Source organism: Panthera tigris, chromosome A3 (assembly GCF_018350195.1).
Source record: "Panthera tigris isolate Pti1 chromosome A3, P.tigris_Pti1_mat1.1, whole genome shotgun sequence".
In the NCBI taxonomy this organism is placed as follows: domain Eukaryota; kingdom Metazoa; phylum Chordata; class Mammalia; order Carnivora; family Felidae; genus Panthera; species Panthera tigris.
In genome coordinates this window covers 127,956,476-127,969,772 of record NC_056662.1, presented here as the reverse complement: position 1 = coordinate 127,969,772, position 13,297 = coordinate 127,956,476, and the positions used below count along the sequence as shown (strand labels likewise).

Sequence of the window (13,297 nt, the reverse complement as noted above, 5' to 3'; positions counted from 1 at the left end):
CAAAATAGTGCTGATAGAGTCAAAGTAACATGGAAAGACGCCATACTTTGGAGGTGTTGCTGGACCTTTCTGACCTTAAGCGCCTCTTCTGTAAGATGAAGGTAACATAGTGTATGATAGTTCTGGCTATTAAATAAGAGAGTGTGAATAAAATAGCCTGCAGAAAGACTGGCACATGGTAGGCACATAATAAATGACAGGTAGGATTTATATTACAGCTCCATATAAAAATATGGGCTGTGATTTCTTCTAATAAGAATTGGGTCAACAGATTAGATGGGACAGAAGAAGAACACAAAGAAATGTAGCTGTTTTGGGATAATGGAATCATGGGTTAACTTTCATCCCTTTTTAGAATCTCATTTATTTGTACAATATAGGATTTGCAATGGCTTTATAGCATGCCTTCTAGAGATGAGTGAAAATAATTAGCAATTTCTCACAAGTTTTTCTTCTATGTTTTGTTTGATTTTATCCTTTTTTCCCTCAAGAGAGAAAGTAATAATATGCGTCTGTCTCTCTGAGTGAGCGGGGGGCGGGGGGTGGTGGTGAAAATGTCCAATATTTCACAGGCACCCTATAGTTCGCGATGATTCCATACAGACACCTTGAACTGAACATTACTGGATTTTAAAGGGCAAAATTCACATGTGAGTCAAACATAAAGATATCTCTTTCCCTTTTGTCTCTGAAAGCAATGCTTCTGTCTTCACTGAATTAGGTGACTTTAGCCCTTGCTCTAAGTCAATTTGTCAAATAGCTACAGCCTCCTTATCAGACATTGAGTCACTGTCCTTGAAAAAGTGGACTGAGTCACCTATTCTCAGATGAAAACAGCTTTAACTTGAAATTCCTCTGTGGCCGCGGACAGTGAACATGACTGTCGTAAACTGAGGCGCCCCTCTTGAAATCTGCATCTTCCCACAGGCAATGACAACGTGGCTTAGTTGATCTTCAGATATGTGTGAATATGAAATCAGTATTAATGCACATAACCATACTATGTGAACAGAAAATAATTAGCGTCGCGTAAAGGATTATTCTCAACGTACTAACATCAATCACCACAGTCCTACCTTCTATATGGGCTGATGAGCTGTTACACTGCCTCTACGATTTATGAAATTTTGGGGGGTAAATCTGAAATTATTTCAAAACTAAAAGTTAAAAGAAACAAACCAGAGAAGTCATCCCCAGCTACCTCATATCCTCACCACCCTGCAACATGCAAACGCTGGGATGTTTCCTGCCTCTCCTCCCCTTCGTCCTCCAACCTTTCTCTCTAGGCCCGAGAAGGAAGGAAAGGACAGCACTGCTATGCACGACGTCAGGAGCACCACCCGTGTGGTGGCTGAGGTTCTTGCACCTCTGGGCAGGAGGCTCTGGATGTGATTCCCCCTCTACGGACAGAGCCCAAGAGGCTCCCCAGCTGACCTGGCCCTGGGGGAAGTGCCCCGGGGTGGAGGAAGCAGTCCCACCCAGGAGCAGTTGCTAAACCCAAGTGTGCGTCCCAGGAAGAGGTTGCCGTGACCCAGGAAACGTACAAGGCTCTGGAGAAGGTCTGCCTAGTGAAGGGGAGAAGCAGGGCCTCCCCATCTGACCACACCGCCCCCCACCCCCCAAAAGCGTCCTTTTGAGTGAAAACACAGCCCTGACCTCCAGTGCCTTTCTCCACAAAACTAGTTTGTCCTCTGCTCTTTCCTCATGCTGCTCTGTCTTTAGCAACTTAAGCATGTGTTTCTTGTCCCCCCACGTCTAAGCAGTCACCGGGCCCCTGGGATTAACTCCTTCAGCTCTCTTTACCCTCCTCTATCTTCACAGCTGGTACCAAGTTCAGGGCCAAGTTTGGGCAACCTGAGCCCTGCTTCTGTCCCCTGCCTGGCACCCTCCAGTCTGTTGTTCGTGAAGAGGTCAGAGGGTCTCTCCTAAAAACGCATCTCTGATCACGCTGCTTCTCACGTCTCTCTCTCTCTGTCCCACGCGGTCTCCGCACCACCACGGTAAAATGTGCACAGGACACTGGGGGCTCTGCTGCGCTGAACTGAGTTCAGGAATCACCTCCTCAGAGCAGTCTCTCCTCACTGCCTCCAGGCAGGATGACCGCATGCCCTCCCCTGAACCCTATGCACTGTGCAGACTCTAACAGCAGCGTTAGAGCCTTCAGGGTACGGACTTCTCTGTGCATGTATCCACGTCCTCCGCTGGATTGGGATCCCCACACGAACGGCGTACATTTACCTGGACCGGAGTCAGAGACACACACATACCATCCCATTTAGTCTTCACACATCCACGCATTATGTCCGTTTTACAGACGAGGAAACTGAGGTTGTGAGAGGTTTAGTAACTTCTCCAAGGCCACAGAGCGAGTGAGTGGTAAAACTGGGATCTGAATGCAGTTTTGTGTGAAGCGCCCAAACACTTTACTGCTAACTGTCTGGTCTCTTGTCTATCCCCAGAGTATACAGGGAATGGTGCATAAACCATGCCGGAAGAATCTTCGATGAATATTTTACAGACCGTGGTTACTAGGCATGGCATTTTTCAGAATGTTTTAATTGAGCAGCAAAGAACATACGCAGAGGGGCGCCTGGGTGGCGTAGTCGGTTAAGCGTCCGACTTCAGCCAGGTCACGATCTCGCGGTCCGTGAGTTCGAGCCCCGCGTCAGGCTCTGGGCTGATGGCTCAGAACCTGGAACCTGCTTCCGATTCTGTGTCTCCCTCTCTCTCTGACCCTCCCCCGTTCATGCTCTGTCTCTCTCTGTCCCAAAAATAAAAAAAAAAAAAAAAAAAAACAAAACGTTGAAAAAAAAGAACATACGCAGAGCTCTGTACTGAGCCAGGGAAAAATGCTACTAGATGAAGCAATGCTTTCTGTTTTCTGAATCAAACTCCTCATTCCCCTTGCCTAGTCACACTCAACCCAGGCAGTCACAAGCAGAAAGACAAGATGAACAGAACACGCCTGATACGGTGCAATGCTACCCAGACTTTAGAGCTGAGTATCTTTCCCTGGCAGATGGGAAGAAGTGCAGTAAAGGGCCAGGAAGACGGGCATTGACATCAAACAGAACCAGGTTCAAACTCCAGTACGATCGTTCACAAGCTGGGTGACCTTAATAGGTTGTGTGACCTCATCTCAAACAGAGACTGGTAACGACTTTGCAAGCTGTTCTAAAGAGTACACGCAGTAATGTGCACTTAATACACATTCCTCAGTCCCATCTTCTTCCCTCGACGATGCCCATGACAAGAAGGAATATCTTTAAAGGAAAGGAGCCCTAAGTCATCAAGAGAGGCCTTCCGAGGTGTCCAAATAGTTGCAGAACCCAGTAACACTGACGCTCTCTCAACCTGAAAAGGCACATCAAGCTCTATTAGAACATTTCAGATCTCTTGCTTCTGTCCAGACAAACATGCTTGTGAATCATTTGCTTCCATACGAGAAGCAGCCGGCTGGTCAGAAATCACTGGGAGCAAAGTACAGCAAATTAATACAAAACAGTATCAGTCTAAACGCACCAGGCCACTCTGTAAGGAAACCTTTCCATTATTCCAAGGAAATCATTTTGCTTGTACATAAGCGGGAAGCAGCATGGTCTGAGCCTTCATCATTCACGGCAAGAACAGCAGATTGAAGCTCAGGGGTCCTGGCCTTGCCATTTTAAAGGTGACCTTAGAGAAGTTTTTAAAAATTGAATATTCATTTATTCAGCAGATATTTACTGAGTGTCCTTAAGATCCATGTTCTCATGTTATTTATATTCTAATGGAAGAAGAAAGACATCATATAATAGAATGACAGACAGAAGGACCGGCAGGGAGAAGTCAACAGATACTGGTGATCAGAAGAAAACTAAGAGCTTGTGAAATTGATCGTGACTGGGGCCTGATTTAGGATGCAGTATTTTAGAAATGGTGACATTTAAGCTAAAATCAGAGGAAGTAACTTCTTGTTTCTGGACAGCATGTCCTTTTCTATAAAATGTGACTTTGGAATTGGCATGCTTTTGAAAGTCTCCTCTGGTTCCAGGAATCGGTTTCCATGGCTAGCAAAGATATATTACATGTACGGGTAATTCACATGTGTGGGATATATTATATGTGTGTGGGCACATAGGCACATATATTTTTAACATCAAATCTTATCCTATACTTGATAAAGCAAACCATTTAGGGCAGGGAGTCTTAGCTTTGAAGACATTTAAGGTGACATAAATTCTTTGTAAGAAACTAAATCTAGCTTTGCATCCTGAAGCTGTTCCACTGGTCTTGGTCTGATAAAGAAGTGTGTATTTTGTTAATGTTTTGGCAAAACGAAGCCAAACTGGCCTTTGACCAGAGGAGTTAATATGTCCTTGCATGTTTCAAAGTAGGCAAAATGCATGAATTTGTAATAAGATTAGGAGTTTCCTTAAACTAATTTTTCTAGTGATCACTTACAACCACAAATCCATACAGATCGAAATTTTAAAAGGTGAAACTCTAAGCCACATGTCCCTTTTTATACAAAAACAGAAAAAACAATAAGGTGAAGGGGTATGGAATCTTTTAAGGAAACATCAGTATTTTGACCCATATTTTTCATGCACCAGTTAACCAGAAAATTACAAAACCTGAAAAACTCAGATAAATTATACCAAGGGAATTAATGCAATACATTCCTCCCTTCCCCCTCCTTAAGTCTTCCCCCTTCCTTCTCTCCTGTACTCCATGCTGGGGTACTTTTCTGGAATGGAAAAGGAGGCCTCTCAAGCTGTTGAAAAATGAGGGCCTCTGAATTTTTAATTCTGTTAACTAATCATTAGAAAACTAGGAATTGCTGTCTCTCTGAGAACCAGTGAGGTAGCAGGCTCCACAGACTCTGTGTTTAATTTTGCAGGAGCTGGCTGGTTTCCCGGCAACACATTGATTTGTAGGGCCACTACTTTGGGCACCTCGAGGATAATTAAATATTAAGTCCCTCTTTGATGTATGCAAAGTCTGCCTAAGAGGATTACCAGCCACAGCGAAGGTAGCAGTCCTACATTTTCTGGTAATTGAACGTTGCAATATCATTATCTATTCTTATCTTTGCTCTGTAAGAATCTGCCTCTACCCTTAATATTACCTTTGAGAACAGAGAAAGGGGTAGGGAGTGGAGAAAACGAGAGCCTGTGTAATCAACATTTTGGGGTCTTCTAGGTGTTTGGGATATGGAGACGAGGAAGACTGTAATGTGTGTGGAAGAAAGAAGAGCGAGCAAACCATCCTCTGTCTCCTCCAGCTCAAGGTTCCATTTTGCACACCAAGAAGGCAAGGCTCACGGTTTAGGAATCTTTTCCAAGATGATGAAGCAATGGAGGTGGGAGGGTGGCCAAGATATAGGCTTCTGAAGGATTTGTGCACCAGCACCCCGATCTTTCTACTGCTCGAGTGAAAGGTGAAACGGTTTTTTAAAAACAATAATGGAGACGGCTTCAGATTTGAACTAGGAGCGTACTTCGGTAACACTCCACAAGTTGCGGCTATTCCCACTGTGAAGCCACAATTTTTCCACATTCGCTTTCCATGTAGCAGTTATTTACAATAATAAACAGAGTGCCCTGGCCAAATACGCTTGCCCTCCAAAACAGATTTCACACAGCAATGCCCGACTGACACAGAATACTTCATTTTTATAGGAGGAGGAGATACTCACTGATTTGATTTATTTTGGAAGACTATAGATGAATGACATAATTAAACTATGGTAGTTTTGTTATTTCCACTATCAAATACTTTAAAGAAACTCAGCTCAATAGCTTCGAAGAACAGGGAAATTGCTCTTATATGAGGACAAAGTAAGAGGGGGAGAACCGAAAAGGGGTAAGGAGGCACGGGACGAGTTTTACTGGAGTCAGGGGTGTTGGGAGAGAGGTTTTCCAAGGGCCTGAAAAAGTTTTCGCCACCAGAGCAAACAGTGGTGAAATGAGACTCTCCATACACACTGTGCAAAGGACAGAAACCAGACTGCGCTCAGTGAAATGGTCAGGTCAATTTAGAAAAGTACACGGAAAAGGAATCTTAACAAAAGGCTGAGCTCCCTTAAATCCTGTATTTGGAAAAGGTTTTGTTATAACGAAATTAAAATCTCAGAAATATCCAGAAATCACTGAAATCATATAAAAGATGGTATACCTTTTATACCTTGTTCTCTGGGTAACTGGAAAGTTAAGAAAAGCTTAAAAGAAGAAATCATGGTTATACTCCTACTATTTCTGAAGCATTTTGGCCCAAATACGAAAGTGTGTGTCCTACTGTTTCAACATGACAGGTAAGATAGATGTTTTCCCTTTCCCTGGCCTCCACGTCGTTTGGTAGTATTTTTGGTATATTGATCTGACATAACGCGAAGTGGGGCTCCAACCGGAGAAACCGGCCTCGTCGTTCTGCCAGGCTTCAGCCAACAGCGAAGACGAAACCGAGCAAGGTTGAGCACTTGAAAAATGGAGGTTCTGTCAGAAAAGTACCTAACAGTAGGGGCGTTCATTTGTTTCAGAATGAGTCAGAATCCAAGATTCCACGTGGCAAAAATAATACGACCTAATTTTGAGTTTAACTCAAGAGATGCTACGTGAACCTTCCTGTCGCTAAAAACAAGCATACTTCTAACGTCTACTGGGCCGGAGACCTGGAATATATTTTGTAGCCTATTGCATCTGTGTTCATAGACCACTCTTTAAAAAGACTGTTAGTGATCCCTTCATGTAATGCAAGGCAACATGTTGAGACTGAGTATGTTGGTAAGGTCATGGGGGCTTCAGAAAGAGTATTATTCAGAGACCAGTGACTTTTAATACAACCCATTTCAGGAATTTGGCAAGAGTAAGAGAATACCCGATAATCCATCTCTTCTGAATCTCAAATTCTCTAATTCTAAAGAATACAGAAGAGTAATTACCCATTTCTCTCATGTAGGAAAATAAGAATACTTAAAATAATAATTGTGAAGTTCTGAGATGAGTCTCAAGATATTCTTAATATCTGATGCATTTTTTAAAAGAAAAATTCATTGTTCTTTCGATGTAGTAATAAGGACATAAACATTAATTAGAAAGCGAAGCTTTAAAATTAGAAGGTACACTGAGTTGCAGTCAGACTTCCAGGAAAGTCTCTTGCAGAGTAGATTATGTGGGAAGGCTTATTTTTTTGGTATATGGTCTGCAGGCTGACGCACTTGACTGAGATTACTGATCCTTACATCCTATGTCTTTAGGCTGCATCAATTTAGAGTTTGAGCCAGACTTCAATGGCTACCGTATTTCTTTGATTTAGGAATCAGTATTCTCATTTACTCAATCAACAAGTATTTGAGCTCCCAATGTGTGCCCAGCATACTTAGGGGAATTCAAAAGACAATATATCCTCCAGGGCTTCTGAATTTTCCACAGTAGTGGGGAGACAAGACAATAATAGTAACAACAATAATTATTATAATTATATTGTAATTATAATTATTATATATAATAATTATATACATAATTATATATTTATACTCATAAAATATATATAATTATATATAATAATTATTATTATTATTATATAGCTAAAGCTCAAATGTGTGGAATTCAAAGTTTAATTAAGTTTGAAGTGGTCAGGGAAGGTTCCAGAGAGATGGCAGACCAAGTGAGTCTTGAAGGATGAGTGGAGAAACTAAGATCTTGTGTGTGCCTATGTTGTCTATATAGGGACAGAAGAGAGAGGAGGGCACCTGCCTGCCTGGGTAGAGTCTGAAAAAAGTGAATTAGCTAAACTGCACACTGAGTTTCCATTTAGATCCGCATTTCTCCAGGGACAGGGAGAGTTGCGATAATTAACGGATACTGTCAAGAATCCTGACTATATCCTCTGAAGAGAAAAATGCCACACACATGTGAAGTGAATGAGACATCACTCCAGCACCTATGCACGTTCAAACACATGGAAAAATCCAAACCAATTTAATCCAATCCAATCCAATCCAAACGTATTTAACTACTAAACAGCTGGACTGAGGAACACAGTGGAAAGTCTGCATTACCAAGCTGATTATTCACTGGAGGGTGGTTTAAAGTAATCGAGAAATAACCTCCAATTATTTTTAATAGGGAAAGCATGCAAAAACCAGTCGGACGCTCCCTTACCTGTCTCTGGGGCCAAGCGGCTTTGAGAATGGCTTCCGTTCGAAAGAACACAAGGAGCTTGCCATCCTCCTCACTCAGGTTAAATGACTGTCCCAAAATCTGCAGCACCTGAATGCGGGGCCTCACGGGCCAGGTGTCGTCAGCACAGAAAGGCCGCAGCCACACCAGCAGGTCCTCAGAGGAAACCAGGTCTTCCCTGAAGGGCAAAACCAAGGGTTAGGCAGAAACTCCTAAACCTTCTTTAAAAAAAATTCCAGTAACCCAATATAGTGATTGAGCCAAAGACTTGTTTGTTGGGTGACCTTGCCTTTTTCCTATTGAGAAGAGAAATTGAGGTTCTTCTTCTTTTTTTTTTTTTTTTAATTTTTTTTTAATGTTTATTTTTGAGAGAGACAGAGACAGAGACTGAGTGTGAGCAGGGGAGGGGCAGAGAGAGGGAGACACAGAATCCGAAGCAGGCCCAGGCTCTGGGCTGTCAGCACAGAGACTGACGCGGGGCTCGAACCCATGAGCCGTGAGATCATGAACTGAGCCGAAGTTGGACGCTTACCTGACTGAGCCACCCAGGTGCCCCGAGAAATTTAGGTTCTAAATGGCTTAAAGAAACCATATTAGGTATTTAAAAACTATGTAAAATGAATGTAGTTTTTACATATTTTACAGTATCATATTGAGTTACATAAAGCAGATGAAAAATAACCATGTTCTTAGCTACTCTATTTCTTATGAAACGCTTAATAAGTATGTATTTCTATTAATGCTACTAACAGAGGTAGGCATCATTCTAAGTAATTTTAGGTAAACTAGTTTATCTAAACTAGTTGACAATACCTATGCAAAATCATTATTATAAATATTCCATTTTATTTACATTTTTTTTTCCATTTGCAGAGATAACTGACATGACATCATATAAGTTTAAGGTGAATAATATAATGGTTTGATATATGTATATTGTGGAATGATTATTAATAATAAGTTAACATCCATTACCTGACATAGTTACAAAATTTTTTCTCGAGATTAGAATTTTTAAGATCTACTCTTTCAATAACCTTCAAATATATAATATTGTTAACTGTAGTCCTTATGCTGTACATGTGAATTCCTTTTTCTAGATGAGGAAATAGCCTTTAAGGAAAGGCTATGATATGCCCACACACATCTAGAATAGCGCAGTATGACCCCAAAGTCCATGTTCTTTCTACACTTTTCTCTCTGATAGAATTTCAATATGGGGTTAGAGTATCAAGTTTTCTACTAAAGATAAAATATGAATGCATGGTTATTAAAGACCTGGGAAGTCTGAAAGGCTTCAGAGAAGGGAATATTTGTACGACTTTCTATCCAGTGCTAGAATCTATTCCTTTGTAAACCCAAATGGGCCATCTCAGGAAAACAACTCCTTTGATGATGATGTCAAAGAATTACTATTGATTATGGTTAAGAGGCCTCATATAGATACCTCACGTGCACAACAGCCCCGGAGAGCAGTGCAACAGCACTGAATCATACAGGTTTTGCTGTAACGACATCCTTATGAGGCTTCCAGCAATATATCACCAAGTCCCAAACTCCACGACCCAACAAGACCACAGGATATTTTTAAAAATTCTACAATACCACTGAGTGTTTCTGTTACTACACATTCTATAATACACTTGTCAGTACAGTTTCATGGAAATTCAAATTAAAAAACAATTCATCATTTGTATTTAGGAATAAAAGAAATTCTAAAACACCATGGACAAGTGGCTTAAGCATTTTCTAAATCTACGAAGTCGTTTGTTAGTTTTAACTATGTGAGCCCTTGACATGTATCAAAAACGGCAAAATCGGGGTGCAAGAGAAGTAGATTTCTTGGAAATCTATGTGCAAAGTGAGCAGATGGTATCATGTGGGGGAAAAACATTTTGGGGAAACGTGATGGACCTGTGAGCCCCGGCCCCACCATGTGCTAACAACTCTAGATAAAAACCATGAATGTCATCATTCCCATTTTATAGTTAAGTAGACAGAGGTCCTGAAAGTCTGTCTCTCGGGAGTCTGTGAAATCAAGATAATGTATAGAACGTACTTAGCCACAGTACATGGCACAGAGGAAGTACTTAATAAATAGTAAGCATCATCTGCATAATGATCATTATGATTATTATCAGTATCATGAAAGCACCAGCTTGTGCATGATGACACAGGGATGAAAATTATAGGGTTCCTGCCTTCAAAGAACTAACAATGGTCCAGAAAGATTTTAAAAGCGACTACTATTCAAATTACTAATATATGTAAATACGAACAATCATTTTGGAGGAACAGAGAGTAGGGCCAGGGAAGGCTTCACCAAGGTCGTGGCATTGGAACGGGATCATAAAGGTCAAGTGGGCTAGGTGTCAAAGGCAAGGTGAGAAAATATCATCCAGATCAAGAGAACAGCAAGAAAAAAGAACCAAGGATTTCAAAGGACAGAGCATGTTCAGGGAGCAATGCAAGTGGGCGGTAAAAGAGAGGAGAGAGCTAAGGCAGCACAGGCCTCCTCACCTGGGTAACCGAGAGCACGCACCCCCGGCCGCAAAAGCAGTGCGGCTTCCTGCTTTGACAGCACAGGATCTGCAGCTGTCAGGCTCACATTCAGCTCCCAGAATCCCCTCTTCCTGACAGCGTGCCAGAGACCGGGAAGTCACTTAATGGCTCTGAGCCTCAGTTCCTCATTAGTAACTTGGAGAGAAGTACAACCCCTTACTTTTGAAGCTTTTGAGAATTAAACAAATATGTAAGTAATAAATTTCAAGCACATAATACATTATCAGACCTATAACTAAGTGCTTCGATTAACTGGCAACCATTATTACTGAGGCCAATATTTGAACTTGGACTCTCTTACTGCCGTTATCAATGACTACACGATGCTCCCGAACCAAATAGGGGATATGTTCCAGAACACTGTGGCAGCTGATTAAAATTATTTAGATACTGACGTGATATAGAAAGATTATTATAATGTTTTCCAAGTCAAACTGAGTTCGATTCCATTTACATTAGAGGTTATCATGCAGTTGATAACACTTGATATTTTGGAGGAATCTGCTCTAACTGCGGGTTGACAGTTCAAACACATAATGAAGTCGGCAAAATTCATCCCCAGAACAGAAATGCTGTGTTCTGGAAGCACCGTGTTCCAAATGAGCTTCACTGTATGTCCACGTGAATACTGGTGTTCAATAAGACCACACAGAAACGAAAGGCAGCTCTATAGGAGAACTACCCAAGGACATGGCCTGGACGCTATCTCCCAAAGACATCAACTGCAAAATGGTTAACATTTTAATTTCAATCTGAGTTTTTAAAATCCGTAGTCAGTCACTCTCATGACTCATCAAATACACATACACAAGTACAGAGAAAGAGCAGGATTTTTGATACAAATGGTAACAAATTGGCAAATCAAGGGGAAGCGTACATAGGTATCATGTTTTTCTATCCTTACAATTTTTCTGTGGGTTTGAAATGTTTGAAGTAAATAGGTGGGTGAAAAATAACCAATTATGACTTTTATAATGTCAAAAAAAAAAAAGACTGAGAAGAAGGAAGATGATTCCATTTTTAGAGTAGCTTATGAAGGCAAGGAGAGGATTTAATGAGCTTAGGAATAAAAAGCACATTATTTCAAAACATTTCTACTTTATTATGAAAGTCATACAAATGTTTTTAAAAAGTTATAAACAGATAAAAGAAAAAAACTGCTCATAGTTTCACTGCAAATACATAGACATTTTCCACCTTTTTCTCTATAATGAGTATTTTCTGGGGAGGAGGTTTTTACACTGCACAGAGCAACTTACTACTCTATTTAAAGAAAAATTAACTACTAAACGAAACACGTTCATACAATCGGTTTGGGATCAAAAAACAAAGAATCCTCTGAAAGAGCTCTATTAACGGAGAAGGACAGCAGCAGCAACAAGAACAACAAAAATATACTCGCCAAACGATTAGTTCTATAGTGGAACATGACAGGATACTCACAAAAGGAAGGGAACTGTCAACAAACAAAAGCAATTATTGAATCAAAGCAAAAAGACAGATTTTGAGAAAATTAGTAAGCCAATCCTTGGTAAAAGAATTTCAGATTCTGCACGGCATACTCATACGAGGAGAACTCAACCTTGCACTTAAACAGTTAAAGTACATGAAAAGACATGGCAAACACAAAAAGCACTTTCCATAATCTTGATGCACTACACAAAATGAAATTACCGTTCTCATTTGAGAATGGGGGAAGGAAAGATACTGCATTCAAACAGGAAAAACACAGACCACTGTGATTTCTTGTAAACATGAATGTCACACAATCTGAATGCCTAAAGGGAACAGAGGGTCACTTAGTTGAATCTTCTATATTCGAGTTACAAACTGGCAGCCAAATTTGTGTGTTGCCTTGCATGCCATATGACAATGTTTCAGAATTTAAACATTCTACAGAAAAATCAAGATTTTCCAGTTCCTTTTCCCGGCCTCCCCCCAGTTTTACTGAGATACTAGCGACATACGGCGCTAAGTTTAAACGTGTAGAGCATAATGATTTGACTTACGTGTACTGTGAAATGATCACACAATAAGTTAACATCCATCACCTCATCTAGATTAAAAAAAAGGGGGCACCTGGGTGGCTCAGTCGGTTAAGCGTCTGACTTTGGCTCGGGTCGTGATCTCACGGTTCGTGAGTTCGAGCCCCGCATCGGACTCTATGCTGACAGCTGGGAGCCTGGAGCCTGCTTCGGATTCTGTGACTCCCTCTCTCTCTGCCCCTCCTCCTGCTCACACTCTGCCTCTGTCTCTCTCAAAAATAAATAAAACGTTAAAAAAAAAATTAAAAAAAAAAAACTTTTTTCTTGTGATGAGATCTCTTCAGATCTATTCTCCTAACAACCCAGCCCCTCTTGAAAAGCTGAAAGAAGAGGACAAGCGGGCCGCTGTTTCCTTTAGACAAGGCGTGTGTGAGCTCCCGTGCCCCTCAGCCTCCACCACCCCCAACCTCTCCTCAAGCCCAGCCCACCTTGCTCACGTCTGTTACCTGCCTGGCCTCAGTGGGAAATGAGTGCGCAAACCCTGATCTGTAAAATTCTAGGTGAGGTTAAAAAGGGAGGGAGGAGGGG

At 41.3% G+C, this 13,297-nt stretch overlaps 1 protein-coding gene across 5 annotated transcripts in view; it reads right to left on the bottom strand.

Annotated features, from left to right (window-relative positions):
* NBAS (NBAS subunit of NRZ tethering complex) overlaps window positions 1-13,297 on the bottom strand; it is a 328,450-nt gene that overhangs the window by 29,598 nt on the left and 285,555 nt on the right. For all 5 annotated transcript variants that reach the window (XM_042982471.1, XM_042982472.1, XM_007080697.3 and 2 more), the window contains one exon: window positions 8,145-8,340. In XM_042982471.1, coding sequence (XP_042838405.1) covers window positions 8,145-8,340 — 196 coding nt within the window. The remainder of the gene's footprint in view (window positions 1-8,144; window positions 8,341-13,297) is intronic.